The 20,755-nt window shown below is 57.1% G+C and overlaps 7 protein-coding genes across 7 annotated transcripts, besides 2 other annotated features; 3 read left to right on the top strand and 4 right to left on the bottom strand.

The window, feature by feature from the left end:
- Positions 1-120: 120 nt before the first annotated feature.
- On the bottom strand, positions 121-4,188 carry CYME_CMC019C (vesicle transport protein Rop; the record flags this gene model as incomplete). Its single annotated transcript, XM_005535195.1, has 1 exon — positions 121-4,188. One exon carries the CDS (start codon positions 4,186-4,188, stop codon positions 121-123), a length of 4,068 nt encoding a protein of 1,355 aa, XP_005535252.1.
- A 209-nt stretch (positions 4,189-4,397) lies between these two features.
- Positions 4,398-5,222, top strand: CYME_CMC018C (similar to vesicle-associated membrane protein 7; the record flags this gene model as incomplete). The annotated part of the gene is made up of 1 exon (XM_005535194.1): positions 4,398-5,222. The coding sequence occupies one exon, from the start codon at positions 4,398-4,400 to the stop codon at positions 5,220-5,222; it is 825 nt and encodes a 274-aa protein (XP_005535251.1).
- Positions 5,223-6,035: 813 nt separating this feature from the next.
- Positions 6,036-8,384, bottom strand: CYME_CMC017C (similar to avirulence induced gene 2; the record flags this gene model as incomplete). The annotated part of the gene is made up of 1 exon (XM_005535193.1): positions 6,036-8,384. One exon carries the CDS (start codon positions 8,382-8,384, stop codon positions 6,036-6,038), a length of 2,349 nt encoding a protein of 782 aa, XP_005535250.1.
- Positions 8,385-8,567: 183 nt separating this feature from the next.
- Positions 8,568-9,923, top strand: CYME_CMC016C (similar to programmed cell death 2; the record flags this gene model as incomplete). Its single annotated transcript, XM_005535192.1, has 1 exon — positions 8,568-9,923. The coding sequence occupies one exon, from the start codon at positions 8,568-8,570 to the stop codon at positions 9,921-9,923; it is 1,356 nt and encodes a 451-aa protein (XP_005535249.1).
- Positions 9,924-10,707: 784 nt separating this feature from the next.
- Positions 10,708-11,763, bottom strand: CYME_CMC015C (similar to biotin carboxyl carrier protein of acetyl-CoA carboxylase; the record flags this gene model as incomplete). Its single annotated transcript, XM_005535191.1, has 1 exon — positions 10,708-11,763. The coding sequence occupies one exon, from the start codon at positions 11,761-11,763 to the stop codon at positions 10,708-10,710; it is 1,056 nt and encodes a 351-aa protein (XP_005535248.1).
- A 234-nt stretch (positions 11,764-11,997) lies between these two features.
- Positions 11,998-13,699: a sequence feature (possible transcribed region).
- Positions 13,700-14,941: 1,242 nt separating this feature from the next.
- CYME_CMC013C (26S proteasome regulatory subunit RPN11) lies at positions 14,942-15,919 on the top strand (the record flags this gene model as incomplete). The annotated part of the gene is made up of 1 exon (XM_005535190.1): positions 14,942-15,919. The coding sequence occupies one exon, from the start codon at positions 14,942-14,944 to the stop codon at positions 15,917-15,919; it is 978 nt and encodes a 325-aa protein (XP_005535247.1).
- Positions 15,920-17,177: 1,258 nt separating this feature from the next.
- Positions 17,178-17,899: a sequence feature (possible transcribed region).
- A 141-nt stretch (positions 17,900-18,040) lies between these two features.
- On the bottom strand, positions 18,041-20,365 carry CYME_CMC011C (ATP-binding cassette, sub-family D, member 3; the record flags this gene model as incomplete). The annotated part of the gene is made up of 1 exon (XM_005535189.1): positions 18,041-20,365. The coding sequence occupies one exon, from the start codon at positions 20,363-20,365 to the stop codon at positions 18,041-18,043; it is 2,325 nt and encodes a 774-aa protein (XP_005535246.1).
- Between the last annotated feature and the right edge of the window lie 390 nt (positions 20,366-20,755).

Below are 20,755 nucleotides of genomic sequence, written 5' to 3'. Positions count from 1 at the left end.
TCGTTTCCCAGCGACGATGCTTGAGTCGCACGCCAGGCGCGTCCCAGACGCTGCGATGCCACGTCAGCGACACCTGGTGCAACGCCCGGCTCCCTATCACACACTGCGTTCTGGATCGCTCTATGACCGACGGCTGAAAAAGCGCGAAAGACTACTTGAACGACGCCTGCGCGGTGCAAAGCCGTCATTCGAGGGATAAGGAGTTGCGGCACTATCAAACGCGGTGGCAGCTTCAGAGGCAAGCCCGGTACCCAGTCGCAGGTTGCCGCTGGTACTCGGCTCGCCCGGTGGTGGCCATACCGCAGGTGTCGAACGTGCACCACGACGCTGCTCTGAAGCACTCACTGGTCGACGTTCTCGTTGCATCTCGCCAGCGTACAGCGTGCGATTCAGGCCTCGCAGTGCCTCAAGCATCCGAGTAGGCGTCAACACATGCGTCGCTCCAAGGTACACATTCAGCGGCAACTCCGCCGATACCTCGTAGCTAACTCGCATCTCAGACGCGCACATGCCACCAGCAATAAAGACGACCACCCGTCGACGAGGTCGTTTGCTATCACTAATCCGCTCGGTTCCATTCAGGGTAGCGGCTTCGTCTTCGCTGGCACTGGAGAGCTCTCGCCCTGAACCGCGCTCCAGGTCATCGGCAGAGTCAGAGCGACGACGCACGACCGATGATGAGCGTCGTCTGCGTACCGAGGCTGCGCGGTTCCGCGTAGGTACCCGACCGGCAACGTCTCGCTCCCGCGAGAGCGAGCGTGAGCGGCCTCGCGTCAACGCGTCGTCTGGGGGCTGGCGACCTGCCGACTCCCGCTCTGCACTGAAGAGGATCGGAAACCGACTCCGCGAGAGACGATCACGCGCAATAGCTTCAAGGATTTCCCGCAGGAACGGAACATAGCGAGATAGATCGTAGGATTCGCCACGACTTGCGCGAAAGTAGCGCAGCGCACGCTCCGCAAGCGCTTGGCACTCACCAGGCTCCTTGGCGAGATGCACACCCAGGCGTGCACGTAGCAACGCCGACACGAGTTCTCGCCCTAGACCCACATCCTCCATGGTCTCCAGGAGATCGTCGACATCACGTGCACTCATATCCATGGTGACCAGCACGATTGCCAACAAGCGCACCTTGTCCTCCAGCGGCACATGCGCATCCTGGAGGATCAACGAAATCCGCTGTGCTGCCTCTGTCGACGAGAGCAGGTTCCCGTGACAATCCACTAGACCACACGCGAGATCCTGTTCACAAAGCGAGGTACGCTGAAGATACCGATCATTGAAACGATGCATCAGACAATCTAGGATATCCATGTGCACCGCGTATTTGCTCAGTTTCTGCATCTGTTCATAGGGCATGGCAGTGCTCTCCGGGGGCGCGTTTCGAGCAGCGGAGGCGCCCTGCAGCGCGGCGCCCAATGAACGCACTGTAGTTCCCTGCAGCTCCTCGCTGATCTCGCTGATAGCGTCCGCGATATGCAGATGACGAAGACGGGCCCAGGTCTGGTCAGCGTACTCGTCCAGAAAGGCTTCCCGGGTGGTGCTGGCGGTGGAGTCGCCTTCACGCACCACGTAGGTATAGCGCGTGGTGCCGCTATCCAGCGCATCCGCTGCTAGCAGATCGTTGCACATCGCCTGGTACGTATATTCGTGGAGAAAGGGAGCCACCATATCCACAGAACGGTCCAGAATCAGCAGCATGGTATTGGTGCTGGTACCAGCAGAGGACTTGTCCTCGCTGGGAGCTGCTGCGGTGCTGGCGTTCTGCTCGACGGCAGCCGCTTCCAGCTGCGCACCACGCATCCCGCCGGGTACATTGGCCTCGTAGTCTCGGATGGCGTCGAGGAGCGCCTCAGCGATGCTCTGCGCAACGCCGCTTTCGCTTCGTTGGTAGCGAATCGTTGGCACCTCGCCCAGAAGGTGGCAGAGCGTCAGCAGGTTCTGGGCAATACGCTGGACCATATCCGAACAGGCGCCTGGGGGCGGCTGCAACGCTGCTGGGCGTGCATCCCAGGCAGATGCCCAGCCTGGAAGCGCAGCACCATCATGATCATCATCGTGACCTGCGGCACTGCCCGGGGCGAATAGCATCTCCAGTGCATTCGGATAGTCCAGGGAGAAGATGCGCTCCTCGATAGCCATAAAGTCCAGGTTGAGCTCCGTAAACGTCAAGAGCCGCTGGACCAGACACGACGACTGCCGCAGAAGGTCCAACAGCGCATCTGGCACGCGAGCCGTGGTGAACACATGTGCCGCTCGATAGCGTGGCCCCGAAGCTGTCGTGGTAGCGCCGGGTGGCCCGGGTGCAGCGCCCGAACCCCAGCGAGCCCGTGGTGTACGCGCGTTCGCGGGACTCGCCGCCAGACGCCCCGCAGCGCCGCTCTCGGGGCCGGACCCAGCGCTCCTTGGCGCCGTGCGGCTGACGCTCGTCCCTGGACCAGCGTCAGCGAGGCGCTGACCGGCCCCGTCTGATGGATGTGCTGCGGTTTGCGTATCCGGGAAGTCGGCAACAAGGCGATCGAATGAAGCTAGCTCCGGCGCTACAAAATACACCGCCGACATGCGCGGCAATGGCTCACGCTCACTCTCGAGCGACTCCACCACGAAGGCACCCTCTTGGATGAGGTCTGTCAAGCGACACGCTGCCGACAATACCGCTAGCGCACGTCGATCTGCAACGATCAAAAATACCAGTTTGCGTTGGTTATCGCTACGAATGAGTGCGGCAGACGCAGCGTTCGACTCCGCCTCGGCAGCTTGCACGATGCGCATCATGCCTTGGAGAATACGCGTTCGAGCGAGCTCCCGCAGCGTCACAACGCCAGCATAGCGAGCACGTGATGCGGCGTCTCCACCAGCGGACTGGTCTTGCGGTAATGTTGGTGGAATCGGTCGACCAGAGCCGCTCGAGAGGCGCTGTGCAGCGGCGGCAGCAGCAGCCATAGCGGACTGTTGCTCGCGATACTTGCGGGCAGCTGCCTCGGCAGCCTCCTTGGTGCGGAGTGCCTCTTGCTTCGCCGCTTGGCGTCGGCACCGTCTCCAAAGCATGAAGGCGAAGATCATCGCCAGCAGGACGCCAGCCACAGAGCCGATCACTGCACCCACAATGGCACCTGTGGACACCGCCCCGCTGTGGACGCTACCGAGCCCGGAGCCCTTGAACGGGTCCTCGGCACCCTCACCGAACGCTGCGGTGCGAGCGACGACCTGCATCGAGGCATTGGTGATATTCGAACTGGTAGCGAGCACCGCCGTCAGGAGCCCCGACGAGGTTCGATTCTCAACCGTGGGTATATCCGCTGGGTCCGCCGCCACCTGCAACGCCACTGCAACATCGGTTCCGTCGCTTGTGCCGGATCCAGCGGTGCTGCTGGCACGTCCAACGACAGACCCAGCGATGTTCTGCACGGGAGGCGAGGTCGAGCGCTTCCCAGTGAGCCATTGCCAGGTTTGAAGCATGCGGCGTCGACGGTTGGTCAGCACCGGTGCCGTTACCGGCCCGTTGCCTCCATTGCCACTGGTATCCGAGGTGTTGTTTCGGGAGCTGTTGGAGTGATTCAGGCGAAAGTAACCAGATGTGTACCTGAACATGGTTAATTGAATAGCTGAAGCGTTCTGACACCGCACGCACTGGCTCTGCAGGTTGGACACGAGCGTTTGTGCGAACGCCTCCTGAAACGTTCTGTTCTCATACAATGATAGACTGACGTTGCCCGAGTTCGCCAGCAGGTTCACCACACCGGTATCTGGTGACGGGCTCGGGAAACTCGGGGTTGCAGCGGGCCCGCTGCTTGCCATGGGCGTCGGGCTCGGCGAGCTCGTCGCCGTTGTGCTAGGCGACGGCAGCGGTGACGGCAGCACCGTACTCGTTGGAGTCGCTGTGGTTGTTGACGGCGATGGCGTTCCCGTCTCCGAAACGCTGGGTCGCACCGAGAGCAGCGTTGCGTTCGGGTTGAGCGACGCGCTCGCCGTCACCGATGCACGCGCACTGGGTACAGCAGTGCTGTTTCCCAGCACTGGCTCCAGTGGTGTGGTCTGACGCAGTGTAAGTAGATTTCGCTCTTCAAGGATCCACGTGCTCTGGGGATAACGCTGCCCCGTGGCTCGGTTCGCGAACGCCAACACCACGACTCCAAGCCAAACGAGCCCCCAGAGCAACCTAGACCAAGCCAAGCCATTACCTCTCATGAAGTTTTCGTTTTATGAATAATAACCTTCAATAAACACAGACGTCCTCGGTAGAAGTGCCCGAATAACGGAAGACCGCGGCGAAGGGAACGTCACTCGAGACGACACCTCTGACGTGTCCTAGTCGACGGGGAAACGATCGATGCCAACGACAGCAGAACGCGCCTGTCCGCTTTCCTCCCTGAACGTGGATTACGGGTGTGCAGTTCATGGAGCGCACTACTGCGGCAAACACCTCCCTTTCAAAAGGGACGAACGCTCTCTCCGTTTCGAATAGTGATGACGCAAACTTGAGCAAGGCACGCAGCAGCGACGACAGTGCTGGACAGACGGAGCGACCAGCCCCCGCACCGCGACGCATCCTCTTCGTCACTGTCGGGAATAGCTCCGTGCGTCTGGTAACCTACCTGGACCGTCGAGCGATCCAGGAGGGTCTCGGTGCGGGAGAGCGCCCAAAGTTCGAGGAAATTGCGGATCGAATTTTGAATAAAACGCCGACTGGGACGGATGTGCGCACCTCGTACGACAGTGGAAACGTCGGGTATCACGTTCAGGTTCATCAGGACCTCATCTACTTGGCAGTGTGTTTGCGTGGGTACCCCAGACAACTGGCTTTTGATTTTCTACAGCAAGTACGTGAACAGTTTGAATCGCGATATGCGCCCGCTGACCTGCGGAGAATGACGAAACCGGACGCCCTGGACGCTGCGTTTCGCCCAACGCTCAAAGCGCTGACCCAGACGTACACAACGAGGCAGGACAAGATCGCCCAGCTCCAGGGCGAGGTTCGTGACATTCACGCTGTGATGCAGCGCAACATCGAAGACGTCTTGGAGCGTGGCGAACGCTTGGATGACCTCGTGGAGCAGGCCGATGCGCTCCGGAATACGGCGGGTACGTTTCAGCGGCAGTCGGGAACCTTGAAGAAACGCATGTGTCAAAAGAATGTGGCCGCGGCGAGCTGTATCATCGTTTTAGTGATCTTGATCATCCTAGCGATCGTTCTCGGTGTCGTCCTGACGCATCGTCACTGAGGTTTTGCGAGGCTGGTACCAGATCAGTTGCTGCTGCTGCTGCTGCTGCTGCCCGTGTCCAGTACGTTCAGCGCGCCAGAACACACGGCCGGGGATCAGGGTCTTGCGGCATGCGCCGGGCCTGGGTATGCCGCCCGATTGCCAATGTCTTGGTTGCTCTGTATTCGCCGGGACGCAGGTTGTGCCGTTTAGCTGGACGCGCCCTATCGAAACGGTGCCTGGTCCAGTGGCTCACCAGATGGAGCAACGAAGCGGCGCGCAGTGCTGTCGCGCTATGCGGGCCTCTTGCGCAGTACCGTTTGTAAAGGCGGACGTGTCCCAGAACACTGCGCAATCGAACAGCAAGACGCGCCTGGTTGTCGAATGGCAGGAGCATGCATGCTGGCAGCTGCTTGGTGCACCAAGAATGCAACGACGACGACGACGACGACGACGACGACGACAGACTGCTTACTCGGCACACATGCAAGCCTCGCAAAGTCACGCACACATCTGCTGAGGCGCAGGTAACTGTCGCCGCCATCTACGTGTGCTCACCTCAGCTGTCGCAGTAGTGACTTTTGTCGTATAGCCACGTCATGGGCGCGATCCTCTCATATATTCACACACAAACATACACACGTACCCACACCGACGCATACATACGTACACAGAGAGAAGTAGAAAGAAAGAGAGAGGCGGCAAACGTCGCACATGTGCTACCCCAATGCGCAAGGTTTCCGCGCAAGTGCGACGCAGTGCACGCATCAGCTGCGCACGCATCTCGACGCCGGGATACACGTGTCCGCGATGCGTGCACAGTTGATGCGTGCGTCACTCAGCCGCATTTGCCGACTTGAATGTACGGATCCATTCTGAGCATTCCTGGCAAAAACTCTGTTCATGTGTTCGCGTCCAGGCATCCAAATCCCAGTGTTGGTTCGGTAAGGCAACGAGATTATCAGTGGAAGATTTCCAAACGTACACGAAAGCTCTGAGTCTCATGCCCAGGGGCAGAATCTGGACCTCTTCCACCAGTTTTTGGTACTGTGGGCCTTCGTAGGCGTCCAGCAGCGCGTGATCGGCTGCAGTAAGCTCGAGAAGCAATACGCCAGGTACGGCCTCGTGCGGCGCATTTTCCGGTGCTGATTTCGCCACTGCTGGGTATGATTCATCTCGCACCCCGTGGACGCGATACCCGTTGAGCACAGCGGCAACCGATCGGGGAATGCGTCCCAAAATGGTTTGTAGTACGCGGGGCGATTGCAGCGTTCCGTACGAGAAAACGCCAACTGGCTCTATACTTTTGGCAAAGGCGGGCACTCGGGCCCGCGCGGTCATCCCCATCAGTACGGGCGCCATACTCGAATCGCAAACCGTCGGCGAGTGCAAGACCGGGCCACGGGCAACCGCTCGAGTCTGGATTCTCGCTGGAATGACGATTCCTAGCAGATCGATATTGTGGGCAACATAGGTCAGCAGCCGTTGCTGCAACTGCTCGCGTCGCTGTTGGTACCAGCGCTCAATGCGTGCCCTCTCTGACGCGGTGCAAGCGCTTGACCAGGCAGCTCCACCGATGAGCTTAAGTATACATTCGAGAAAATAGGCATCAGTGGATGGCAAATAGACGCCGAGCCCAGCAAACGGCTGGACACACCATGTGCTGGGTGCCAAGCCCGTAACCATGGGTCGCATCGCCGCGTGCGGTCCGGCCAGGCGCTGTCCAGCAGCCGTCTGTACGTACGCCCCCGAACGAATTGCGCAGAGCGAGTCGGACGCCAAGGTTTGCTGTGTGCTTCGTGGCACACGCTGGGGAGATACGCCAGCACTCGATAATGCCGGTTCGTCTGCAGAAACTTCTCCCGCTGTGACGTATCCAAAGGTACAATCACATGCTGCAGGCGCAGGTATCGCTGCGTCTTGTATAACATCCAGGAGCGCTTGGCCACAAAAGCCGGTGCAATCGGGGTTCAGCGAGCGATGAAAGGCTGCCAGCACCTGCTGCTCTGCTTCATACGCTGCGCTTGATGGATCAAAATTAGGTAGCCAGTAAGTCATGCCGTCGTAATGTAAAGGGAAATAAAATACGCCATAGGGTTTGAGTGTCGCCAGCAATCGGGGCATTGCGGCGCGCAAACGCGCATACGCCAGGTTCGATGCGCTCCCAGCGGCGGCCTCGTTCAGCAGCAGATCGAAAAAAGATGACGCCCACAGCACCTCTGCAGTGCCGGGATGCTGCGTACAGAAAGTTTCTGCATCGCCTTGATAGCAGTGTACGTTGAGGTAGAAACCAGTCGATGATGCCTTCAGTACCAGCTTCGCTGACCCCAGGCACGACGCATGATGCGTTTGCGGATCCGTTGTTGGAGTTCCGGCGGGCATGTCGCTATCTTCAAAACGTCTTGTTTCTACTGAAGCCGCACCAGGGCCGATTTGTGGCTCGGCGACGTGCCTAGTGTCGTCGCCAGTAGTTTCACCGGCTCGATGCTGGCGCGTATGCTCCAGTGAGGCCGCAGTAGCTGTGGCTTTCTGAGCACCACCACCACCACCACCACCAACGACAACAACTGTTTGTTGAGTTTTTGGACCTGGTTCCAGGGGCGTCTTCATGTCCATTACAGGCGCTGGGCTTTCTGCGCGAGTCGCCTGACCTGTGGCAGCTGCTCGGATCGCTTGCGAGCAGGCCGGTCGCTGATCGCGATCAGCGGCACGGTGGAGGTCAAAACCAGATAGGCACTGGTGCAACTCGTCGTCATTTGAGTGGTCCACCACGTTCGTTTCTAAATGATAGCGCTCCAATTGCCAGGGATTCTCATTGCTGGCTGCGACGCTCTGCAGACGCTGGAGCAGTGCACGCAGGAGCTGCGACTTGAGGTCGACTGCCCAGTATTCCACCCCTCGACGGTACGTTCGTACTTGTTCAAGCGCTTCCGCGTGCTCCCAACTTGCCAGTAAGCGAAAAAGTAGCGAGCCGATACCCGCACCCACGTCAATGATGCGCAGCGGCTCCAGTCGGGTCGCTGCGGCTTGGCCTTGGCTCAGCTGGCTGTGCAGGAACCCCGTAAACCGCTCCCAGAGCTCGCAGTGAATGGCTCGATCATCGATCCGTTCCTTCGCTTCTAAGTACCTTACATAGTCCAGACTCCAATCAAGCGGAGCTCGTTCGTCTTCAGAGGCAGTCATCCCTGAAGCGTGCAGGTCGTGCACCAGAGGTTGCGCACGAGAATCGTCATGTACCTGCGGACCTGTCGGTGCGACCCGGTGCTGGCACAACACGTGCTGGCGGGTGCACTTGGCACTCCCGATGCGAAAGCCTCTGGGGAATGCAAAACACCAGAAGCGCTAGACGTGAGCGTTGAGATCTTTATGCACTGCTTGGAACCCTTCATGGACGTTGAAGTCTCAAAATCTTCTATTATATTGGGTTGCGTCGAGGACGGTGTGTATGAACGGGAGCTGTTCAGGTCGAAACAGTGGACACCGTTCGAGTCGCGAGCGGGCGGCACACCGGCCTGGTTGGTGCCGCTCCCCGCTGGCCTAGCCACGAAAAGATTACGATGCGGCTCGTGCAAACGACAACTTCGTTTCCTTTTGCAAGTGTACGCGCCCCGGGGGCACAATGCGGCGGCGTTTCATCGCGTGTTGTACTTGTTCATCTGTGCGTGGTGCGCTAGTCGATCCGCCGACAATTCAGGCGCTGCTCGAGTATACAGGGTGCAGCTGCCACAGCACAATAGCTGGTACCCAGATCAAGTCGAAGACCTGGAAGCGTTGCGTCGGTACCCTGCGAACTTGTCGGCGGGGTTGTCGGGGCTTGATCCGCCTCCGTCGCCACACCGGGGTGCTGCCGCTGACACCGCCAGTTTTGATGCGCTTCAAGCGGCCGCTGCAGTGGCTCCGCAGCAAACAGCAGAGCAGACGCGTGTAGGCGGAACAAGTTCGCGGCGAGCACACGCAGCATACGACAAATCTGGGGCGGACGCAACCATCTCTGAGGAGCCCTCTCTCGGCTTCCCGGCGGTCGAAATTCTCGTCGACTGGGACAGCGACTCCGAGCACGACAGCGGCGTCATCGACGACCAAGTTGAAGAATCGGAACTCCGTGTGGTGAACGTAGACGCAGAGGATGCTGCACCTACAAAAGAGCATGCATGCTCGGCAGCAGAATGGATATCATTCATAGAAACAATCGAGACAGAGCAAAACTTACGCTGTTCTGATTTGTCGGATGCACTTGCATTCGAGCAGGCGCTTGGGAGCCATCGAAACCAAGTCATTCGATACCTGCCCTTGCATGATCGTCTTGCGATGATCGCTGTGAACAACCCGCAAAAGCTAGCTACGATTTCGAATCAGCAGATCCTGTGGTTCGGATCCAAGTCGAGGCTTGAAGCCGCACAGGTGCCTCCTTGTGGCCTCTGCGGCATGCCACGAGTTTTCGAAGTGCAGGTCATGTCGCAGTTAATTTATTATCTCTGCCGGGAGTCGGAAAACGAACTGGAACCTGCGGAACAGTGCCCTACTCAGACGCCGGCGACACGTGGAGTGCGTTCCGAAGACCCGCGTGCTGTTTTGGATTTCGGAACGATTGCGATCTGGACCTGCCCGCGAGACTGTGTACCGTCGAGCTCGGAAATTTGTCCCGATGTGCAAGACAAAAGTTTGCCGCATCCTTATGTCGAGGAGTTTGTCTACGTGCAGCCAGCGATTGGGGAAGCGTAGAGGACCCTCCCGGACGGCAGAGGATCCGGATTGAACAGTCGCGGATAGCTTGATCCCGTCGAGCATCGACACCTTTACACACATATGCATCCGCATATGCATCGACGCAATGTTCACATTGCGAACGAACGAACCCGGGCGTGCGTTGGCGTCGAGGGTCGTGCGCTATTCGCCACCGCCACCCGGTCGATAGCCGCATCGCCAGAGACAACGTGAACCAGAGGGCCCGCTTTGCGAGCAACCCGTGCGGGATGGTATGCAGCATCTGCACCGAGCACGTCTATGGTGATTCATTTAGAATCATGGGGTGCAATGCCGTGGATGTTGTCGAGTCGGCAGTACAAGTCGACATTCGGTCGCGCGATGTTCATGGACGTGCAGCTGGTGCGAGTGCCTGCTCCAAGCGCCCCGTTGTGCCGCTGAACGTACGAGTCTATCGCGAAATGCATAGCTAGCTGAGACCGTCCCGTATCCGTTGGAGGCCCGAGTGCGCTTGGGTGTCGTTGAGTTTCCGCGGCAACACGACGGGACGAGATCAACGCTCACAGAGCCGATCAAAAAATGGCGACGGGCAGTCCTCCGTATTGTTCATTGCGGTACGTCGTGCCCGATGATTTCCGCAAGACTGCGGGGAACGCAGGCGCCCTGCAGGCAAGGCACACTTTGCGAGCCACTGCAGCGCACCCAGGGCATGGCCGGTGCCCGTATACCTGGTGCCGTGAAGATCGCCCAGTCTCGTGACTGTACAATGACTCTACCGCGGGTTCCTAGGATATCTCTCAGTTTACTCCGGTCGGATGATAACAAGTTCTTTGCCGTATTCGACGGGCGCCCCGTCTTCGACGCAAACTTTGATGACCGTCCCACTTACCTCGGAATTGTAGACAAAGTAGTTCCCCAGCTGCTCAATGATGCACACGGGGCGTTTGACTTCGATCCGGTCTCCCACTTTGACGTAGGGCGGACGTGAGGGCGGCCCCGCTCGAAATATTCCAACCCGATTGCTGATCACTTTAAAGTCGGTGTCAAGAATCTGCGACACATCGTCATATCGAGGACGCGGCTCGGGCGTTTTCCCCGACCGCTGCTCTATTGCAGCTCTCGCAGACGTCGATGCTGTTGATGATGAGACCGTTGCCTGCGCAGCGCTGCTACCCAGTACTGACGACTCAGCGTCTGGGGGCATCGCGGGCGCACTGTATGCCGACGCAGGACTGCTGTCGCCTGGGTGTGTGCTCGGGTGTGGCTCGGCAGTGCGCAACTCGCCATGCTCATCAAATCCGAATCCATCTGGACGGCTCACCTCGATTACAGTGCTGCCGATCTGCAACCGAGCATCGCTGCAATACAGCGTTACTTCTCGCATGACTTCCAGGAACTCTTGCACTTCCGACAGACTCAAACCTGGTTGCCGTTGCTCCGGCGCGCTCACGTCTGCGGTCACCCCTTGGGTGTGCGTGCCAGCAGCCGGTTGACTGGCGGTGTGCGTTAACGCCACGCCATCGGCAGGCTGCCCCGAAGCAGCGTGCAACGACGGCGACTCGCCCGTCCGTGTATGCCCGGAGCCGTCGTTCGCACCCGTAGCGCGAGTACCTCCGTGCGACCGTTCTTCGCGTGCCCCATCAACGCTATCTCGCGTGCTTTCCACTTCATCCAGACTACGACGCCTCGCCTTCATTAGAAGCGAGTGCGCATGCGGGCGTGCACGCGACCGCATCCCCGGAGGCACCAGCAGGCTCGTACGGCCGCGGTAGTCGCCTGCGCACCTGGGGCCGGCCACTCCCGAGACCCTACCACCGAGCCCGCGCTGTGCTTTTTGAAAAAAGACGAGGTACGCCATTCACGACCAGAGTGCAAACTGGTGATAAACACGACAGCACGGCGAGTTTGTGCCACTCGGCTGCGTATGCTTTCGTGTCGCACACGAGGCCTGCGCGTTGCCACCAGCACAGCGGAGGTGCCTTCAGCGTGCCGGCCCCTGCGCTGCTGCCGCGTACACGCGATCGGCGCCTCGACGAAGGCGCGCGCTGACGGTGCATCGATTCGACCAAGTCTCCGAACTGAGAGAACCGAAACTGACCACTAACTAGCAACTCGATAACAGTGCTGTTTGACCTTGATAGGAAGCGTTGAAAAGGGGAAAAGTTTCCGTATTTTCGAAAGCTTACCTTCTAGGCGGAAGGTCCCGCGAGCCGGACGAGTCTGCGGGGCTGGCTAGTGCTTCCTGCTCCCCCAAGTGGCAGGTGCTGTACTGAAAACTGAGCGGATCGTCTGCAACGCAATTCATTCTGGGACTAGGAGCGCGTATGCTGCGTCTTGGCGTCGCCCTGGTTGCAGTGGACGCCTGGTAGATCGGTTTGCGCTGTCGCAGGCTCCCAGAATAATTCTGTACTCCGACGTCGTGTCGGATGAATTACGCCTCGAGCCGACGCCCTCAGTGGAATGGCAATGCCGTTCTGTATCCGTGCAACATCTGCTTCAGCGGTGTATAGAAGCGCAACGGCGGGTGCTCACGGCAGGCAGTCGTCGCACGACAGAACGTGCGAGACGACCAGTATATCCGAGAGGAAGTATGGGTAACGGAACCTGAAGGTAGGTGCTTCAATATGGACGCTTTCCCGAAATCCATTATCTATCACGCAATCTGGAATCTATGGTCAACGTAAAGGTTTTCGCATCGAAAAAAATCGATTGGACAAAACGCCCGTGCTGAAACGTTTGTGCAAGGCTGTGGCGTGTGTGTTCTGAAGCGTAGGCAGCACCTCCACAGATGACTGGTTTGCTCCAGATTCGTACAAGTACTGTCCAAGTGAAGCACGCCAGGATGCTCTATGCAGCGTGCAGGTGCGGAATTTGTGACGTGTGAAGCGCTCTGTACGGGTATCGGCACACGATGCGCACGTTAGCATCAAAAGGGACATATGGGCAGGCCCAAGTCCGGAGAAGACTGAAACGATTGGTCTTCGATGCATTTTCTTGTTCAGCGGCATATACGTGGGCATTTCTGTGCTTGCTTCGTTCACAGCTCTCTAACCTCCGGCTATGGATACGGCGGTTTCTTCTTTTACACCAGTTTCATTGTCAGCAGTGGACGGATGTTGATTGTAGCGTTCAAGTCCCGATGTCGCTGCTTTCCGTTGTTGTCGATGCTTTCTTGGCATAGGCGAACGTTGCGATCTATGAATCGATTCAGATCTTCATCTTCTGGGCAAACAGCGCTGGAGCATCTGTCACAGCAGTGACACTTGAGTGTGGCCGGGTTTTCTTCTTGCTTCGCGAAACTGTCCTCTGCTGCGACGGATGTGCTGTGGCGCTGGAGCGCTGGCTTCATCGAGCGATACATGCGCATGGCGGGTACAAATGCATACCCTCGATACACTACTCCGATTTTCCGAGTCCGGCATCTTACACTACGACCAAGAGGTCCCTGATGGCGATGCCTTCGGCGAGGACGCTGCTCGATGCACGCGCACGTCTACGCTGTTCCATGAGCTAGCGGGTACGCTGATCGCGATGTTGACCATGATGCAGCAAGTATTGGAAGGGAATATCCAGACTGGAGACCAAGTCAAAAATGCGGAGCCGTCTACGCTCTCTTCGTGCAAATCACTGACGCACGCTTCCCGGAAAACAATCGCTGCGATGGCTCATGTCGGAGTCCAAGACCCGTTTTCGATTCGGACAGAGAAGACGGCAGTCGCTGAAGATACATTGCTTCCGAGGCATCCAGCTGGTTTGGAATCCCATTCCGTCGATGACTATAAAGACAGCACAATTTCTCTTTCGAAATGAACCGATTATTTGGCCTGACAAGTTCAGTAAAATCTCGGCTTGAGCTTGTGAACAAGTCTTCAGGGAATGACATCGAGATTTTTTCATGTGTCAGTCGAGCAGCTCTAATCGTCGCCGCCATGCTTTTGTGGTTGGTTAACAGAGAAGACACAAGGAATTTCTGCCTTGATCATGGTACGCATAGGTAAAAGAACAAAAGCGGATGCAAGTGCCTATGAATTCAAAGTTTGTGTCCGTTACGTTAAAAAAGCCTTGTTGTACGGCGTCGCGGATCATCTCGATTCTATTGACGTCACGAATTCCAACGGGAAAGCGTCGAAGTAGCCATTCTGGATAAACAACCGAGCGTCCTAGAGACACGAGTGAATCGGTACGCCCCTATCGCTCCGCCTCGAATGTCGCAGCTGAACTGTTCAGAACAAGATTGAACAACTCGTAAGAGCAGGAACAGAACGAGCAGTTCACGGTTCCATGCTCGCCTGACACGCGTGTAGATCCCTGAGTGATCATTAAAATGATCAACGCCCCGCGCCCATATAGCGTATGTATATACATGCATCCAGCCACAGACGCCTCTCAGCCTTTTGTGACCTGCCGCCTGCTATCGGCTTCAGCTTTTCCGCGCGCACTGCGAGCCGGAGAGGCTTCCCCACAAAGTTGGATCGCTTCAGCTCCACGGGTCTCGTCTACAGCACTACATATCGTCTGATATTGATGGCGGCTTTAAAGTCTCGGTTCACGAACTCCATGCGTGCACTGATACTGGTTGAATGCACCATAGCAAGGATTCCTAGAACTCGTGCCCTCAGAGTCACCAGTGTCTCCACATCGTCTCGTCGGGCAAACTCCTTTTCTCACTCCTATCTCCCGCCTTCTTTATCTTCGTCCTCATCGCTCGATAGCCGGTGAGAAGAGGATTCTTTCGTTTCTTCGTAGAACCTGGCCGCGACGGCCCTCTAGGATGCCCAACTCCCAAATTCATACGTTTTCCTTCTATTTTCTATTTTTGGAATTGAACGCATTCGAAGGCAGCTGCTACAAACCACGAAAAAGCATTCTATTCTACGCACCTACGGGTATCATGCAACTGAGTTGAAAGACTATGGGCGCGCGTGCGCGCGTGAAGAACTCATCCACAGAGTGCTTCCCAGGTTCAGCAGCAGTGCTTGTGCTGCATCACCAGGTGACTGCCGGTGCTCACTGGTCTGCGGCTCTCGACCTTTGACATGGATCGGGCGAACCACTTATTTCTCCCTATTCAAGGTGCAGATGTTGCCGCAGCGGGGGCGGATATCCCACAAAGCGATACCTCGGAGACGGTGTACCTCTCATCGCTGGCGCTGCTGAAAATTCTCAAGCACGCACGTGCGGGTGTTCCCATGGAAGTCATGGGTTTGCTTCTCGGCGAGTTTGTTGATGACTGGACGATAAACGTCGTAGACTACTTCGCTATGCCGCAATCGGGTACTGGCGTGTCTGTCGAGGCCATTGACGCCGTGTATCAGCAGCAGTTTCTGGAAGCGCTGCAGCAGACCGGTCGGCACGAGGTCGTCTGCGGCTGGGGTCACAGCCACCCTGGCTTTGGTTGCTGGCTGTCTGGCGTTGATGTGAATACGGCGCAGTCATTCGAAGCGTTGAACGCTCGAGCGGTATCCCTTGTCGTGGATCCTATCCAGTCTGTGAAAGGCAAGGTAGTCGCGGACACTTTCCGGACCTTGAACCCTCAGCTTGCCATCCTTGGCATGGAGCCGCGACAGACGACCAGTAACGCGGGTAGTTTGAACAAGCCTTCCATCCAGGCACTGATTCACGGGCTTAATCGCCACTACTATTCCCTGAGAATGGAGTACAAACTGAATGATTTGGAAAGAAAGATGCTTCTGAATCTAAATAGACCCAAGTGGACGCGATCGCTTTCGTCGCGGGACCAAGATCGCCAGCGGGAACATAGTGAAACCACGTTGAAGGACATGGTGTCCTTATCCAAACTCTACACAGACATGGTGAAGGAGGAGCTGCGTTCTCGATCGAAGGAGGAGCTCGCGGTGTCGCGCGTTGGCAAACTTGATGCAAAGCGTCGCCTAGCGGACGGCGTGAAGAGGCTCTGTGACGAGAACTGCCATCAGATGCTCACAATGAACCTGCTGAAGGCGCTTGTCTTCCCGAAAGCGGCGGGTCTACAGAGCACTGCATCCAGCAGCTAGCGAATCAGACCCTCTGATTCCAGCGCATGCGTTGTAGTCGTGAGTACTGGACGCGTCCATCGTGATCGATGCCTGCTGATACGCACAAAAGTGGAGCCTCTAAGCGGACGAGGGGAACACGAGGATTACATCGCGAGGCTCCTTTCGCTTTCCGTACAGTTTTCCAAAAGGTCATGTGGAAACGATCGGCACATTCGGATACCTACATATGAAAGGTTTTCGGCGGAGTGGTACATGCGAGTCCACCCAGGGATCCCGAACCCGTGATTGCTGTTGGCGTTTATGAACGGAAGCGTATCTACGCTCATGACACAATCAAATGCAACAGGTCCTCCGACTCGCCTGTGTACACCAAGTCGGGGTCGCCGAACGCTGTCATGAACGACAGCCCCTGCGGGCGATGCCTGCGACTACGTCATTTGCCTCGCTCTTGTTATCGGCTTTAAATACGCTGGTCTCTCCTGCCGCACCAGCCCCGTCGTCCGTAGTCGAAGGATGTTCATGGTAGCGCTCAAGTACTGATGCCGCTGCATCTGACTGTAGTCGACGCAAATCATGCATAGACGGAAGTTGCGATCTACGCTTGGCTTGCCATTTTCATCCGCTTTGCATCCATCCATCCCCGATGCGCCGCTTGCAGCGGTGAGGCATGTTTGGGGTCAGGTGCCCCCATATGTCCACTGCACCTCCTCCTTCGAACGCTGCCCTGTGGCTCGCGAACGCTTCCAACACGGCTCTGAACTAGCCCGTGTTGCGTAGAGAGGGCCTCGCTGGATGTCCTCTTAAGTTTCCGGGCGCGGTTCCGTGCCCTAAGATAACGGGCTCCGTCCGGGCGATTCCCTCAATGAGCACCCTCACTGCTGCACGCGTAAACGCTCGCTGTTCCATCAGAAAGAGCAAAGGTGGAAAGCGATGGTGTCCATGATGAAACAAGTACTGGACGGAATATCCATGCTGGAGAACAAGTCAAACTATTCGGATCCGTCTACGCTTCCTCCGTGCAAATCGCTGACGCGCGCTTCACTGGAAGCGATCGCTTCGATGACTCAAGTCCAGGACCCTGTACTACGCAAAAGGAAGAGACGAGACCCTCTGGAATCACATACCGGGACAGGTATTCTGCTGCTGCGGCTGCTGTAGAATACCGCTTCGTTGATGACCAGAGAGAGAAGTGTTTCTCTTTCGAATGACATCAATTATTCGACGTGACACGCTCAATGACCTTTTAGCACAAGCTTGTGAACAAGTTGCCATACGGCAATCTCGAGTTGCTTTCCTCTTTAATTCAGCGGCACGGATTACTGCATCCACGGCTTGCCTTCAAATAGTACGAGGAAGAACCTGAAGAATGCGTGATAGGGGCATGCAACAGACAAGCCAAGGTGAATTGCGGAGGATTATACGTATGAACTGGATAGTGATACAGTGTATATATCGAGGCTTTGTTAGAGGCTAACCCGAACTATCTTGATTCCTCTTTCGTAACGATTCGCATCGACATGGAGTAGATGGTACCGCTTCGAAAAAGAAAAACCACCTAGAATCCCGGAATGATGAATGAATCCGTGTGCGCTACTGCTGCATTTCGAATGCCGAAGCTGTCTCTCAGAAAAACGTCGAAAAATTAGAAATTCAGGAACGGGACGAGTACCTCCTTGGCCGATTCCCATCTCACACGAGTCCAGCAGATGGCTGCATGCAACACCTGTGCGCGATGCTCTCGAGTTCGATGTCGTTGCCCAAACAGGGTGTCTACTATGGAGGCTGCAGCAGCTGCAACGCCTTGCGTCTCGTACATGTCGCTGCATCGCAGACGCGTAACATACCTGCCGAACGCTGTCTCTCGAGGCGGCTCATGAGGCCACCAGCGCCACCGGCGTCTCGATATGAATGTTCCCTGGCGAGTGGAAGCGCGGTCAGGAGACCCCCGCCCCCCGATGCACGTTCGTTCTCTCAGAGCACCATTCAGGCAATCGTTTATGACTTGTGCCCAACCGCGAAGTGTCCATCATCATGACCACCAGAAACCATGCGGCATTTCGCTTCATGCACTGGCTCCATCCTCATCATCCGTCGACTGGTCTCACGAGGCCCGGGTGGCGGCGTACTGCCACAGGCGCCCTACGCGGCAACTGATTCCCCGTTGATCCCAGTAAGCTGCGGAATATCCTCTGGTTTGATATCTGTAAAGGTCCATCCACCGTGTCCATCGAAACGCAGGAGCTTCTCGTGAAACCGCCACAGACTCGGCCGATGGCTCACAGTGATCAGCGTAATGCCCAGCTCGCGCGCGTGTGTGTAGAGATAGCCCTCTACATCTAGACTCACGGCGGATGTGCATTCATCGAGAACAGCGTACTGCGGTCGGTGGAAAAACAGACGCGCCATGGCCAATCGCTGCTTCTCGCCCCCGCTGAGTACATCGGACCAGTCACAGACGTTATCCCAGCCGTTACGCCGTCGGCTGAGCTCTCCGAGATGTACTTCATCGAGCAGTTTCTGGAGGTCTTCATCGCGAATGTTCCGACTGCGCATCTCCAGGGTGGTCATCGGGTAGATGACTTGCTCCCGGAGGGATCCAATCGCCAGATAGGGTCGTTGCGGAATGTAAAACATTCGGGATCGGGGAGGTCGATACAGCGTGCCCCCGTACAGCGGCCACAGACCGCAAAGCACCCTGAAGAGCGAAGACTTGCCGCATCCATTAGGTCCAGTGATCAAGACGTTCGTGCCCGGCGGTACCTCAAACGTCAGATCCTTCGCAAGCAGGATCCGATCCGGTGAGACGATATTCACATGTTCAAAGCGAACAAAGTCAACGTTGTCTACGAGGCGACCAGGCACCATTGCAGCGCGAAGTTCAACATCCTCGAGACCAAGTTTGGCGATCGCGTCGAGCGATGAATGGGAGTCAGCAGCTTGCGACCGTCGCAGGTCACCCAGCACTGAATCAAGTTCGCCAACTCGGGCTGTGTACCCCGCCAAACGAGTGAGTTCCTTCCCGGAGAGTACGAGTCGACCAATTGCTGCTGAGAGAGAAATCAGTAAACGGCTGTTCCGTGTGTACATTTCCGCCACCAGAGCGGCATCCTCCGCATCCGCCTGCTTGTTCTGGTCAATGAGTTTCTGGCCTCCGAGCGGAGCCAGCAAGGTCCGCACGAACCCCGACGTAAAGAATATCGGCATGCTGACCACACAGTAGCCAACGATGGTCGCCAGATACTTGACCAGAATACTATCAACAAGACCAATGCGGAAACGAGCCATGAAGATGCGTTGCATATGCTGCAGCAGCTTTTCGAAGGTGCCATTAATGAAGAACTTTTCTCGTTGTCCGCCGCCGTAGAAAGCGATCTCCTCAGCGTGCATGATGAGGCGCGAGTGACACAGTCTAAAGTCTCCCTCGAGACGCTGCTCATCTGCGGTGAGCCGACCAAAGGGAGGCTGCAGTTTGCGCAGAATTGCGCTCGTTAGAATAAAGTAGCCGATCATAACAGCAGGTCCCTTTGCACCCAGTGAGCGCGCGAGGCGGCTCGAAAAAAGAACCACATCCAGCAGCGGCTTGCTGACGTTCGAGTAGAGGTTCACCAGCGTCGTGCAGAACTTTTCCACATCTTGCGTCACGAGCTGATCGATATTCTGTATGCGGTTATCCAGATTCGTGGCTTTGTAAAATGTCAGCTGGGACAAGTACAGCTCGTGAAAATAGAGGGTTAATCGTTTCCGCGCCATAACGCGAAGCAGCGAAATCTGCAGTTTCAGGATATTGTTCACGAACGACATGGGAAACATCATGATCGAGATGTCGCGAACGCATTTTCTCATGAATGCCTCGCGATCACGCGCGACAATCGCTTTCACAATGTCGCCTGCGTTGTCCGAAACCCAGATATCCAGACGAGTACGTATTACCAGCGTCACTCCAATACCAAGCACAACCCAAAATTCCCGACTGCGAATCGATGGAACGATGATTCTGATAAAGCGCCAGAGTTGGCTGAAGAACTTGCGATCCACCCGCACGCTGCTGCGGCCGCTGGCGGCATCGCTGGGTATCGACTTCAGAGCCGCCATCGACGGGGCACGAGAAATCGCTATCGCTGCTGACTGACTGGTACCGCTGCGGCTCGTGCCGCTTCTGACACTTGCCCCCGTCGACCGGTGCTCTCGCAGCGAGCGCTCCGGAGACGCCGCGGTGAGGGCAACGCTTCGTTCACGCTGCCGCTCTATCAGCGCTTGCACGTCATTATTAACACTGCTCTCAAGCTGGGTCGAGCTTTCCGCGTCACATTCTGTCTGCTGCGTCCAGTAGTAGGTGGCGCCACCGACTGCAGCAACCCCGGCAACGACTGCGGCGGCAACGCGCGCCGCTCGTCGCTTTCGCGAGGCCGCCTGAAAAGCGCCAGCCCAGCCGCCGGGACCCCGACCCCCGATCGCAAACTCCATACAGGTCTATTGCTTGCGTTTATGGAGGGCGTAGCAGCAGCAGTTCTCACGGGTACGCGGCTACGGAAGCTTCGCTGCCGTAGAACCCCGGTGGCTAGCGCTCAGCACCTGCTCACCACCGGCTTTCCCGAGAAGCTGCTTTCTCAGTCACTCCTGCACCCGTCACAGCGCAGGTTTTCGTTCTCAGAACAGGATGGAGGTTTCCAAGAACCCCGACAGTGCTCAGGAGTTGAGCGGTGAACACACGCTACACGGCGCCCTACAGTGCAAATCTCGTGCACGCTGTGGCTGTCCACGGTGCTGCGCCCCAGCCTCCTCGTTATCAGCTCTGCAGCGCCGATGCCGCGTCTGGAAGTCGAGGCAGCGGCAGCAGCGGCGTCGATTTCGATG

Source organism: Cyanidioschyzon merolae, chromosome 3 (assembly GCF_000091205.1).
Source record: "Cyanidioschyzon merolae strain 10D DNA, chromosome 3, complete genome".
Taxonomy (NCBI): Eukaryota; Rhodophyta; class Bangiophyceae; order Cyanidiales; family Cyanidiaceae; genus Cyanidioschyzon; species Cyanidioschyzon merolae.
This window is presented reverse-complemented; position numbering and strand designations above follow the sequence as displayed.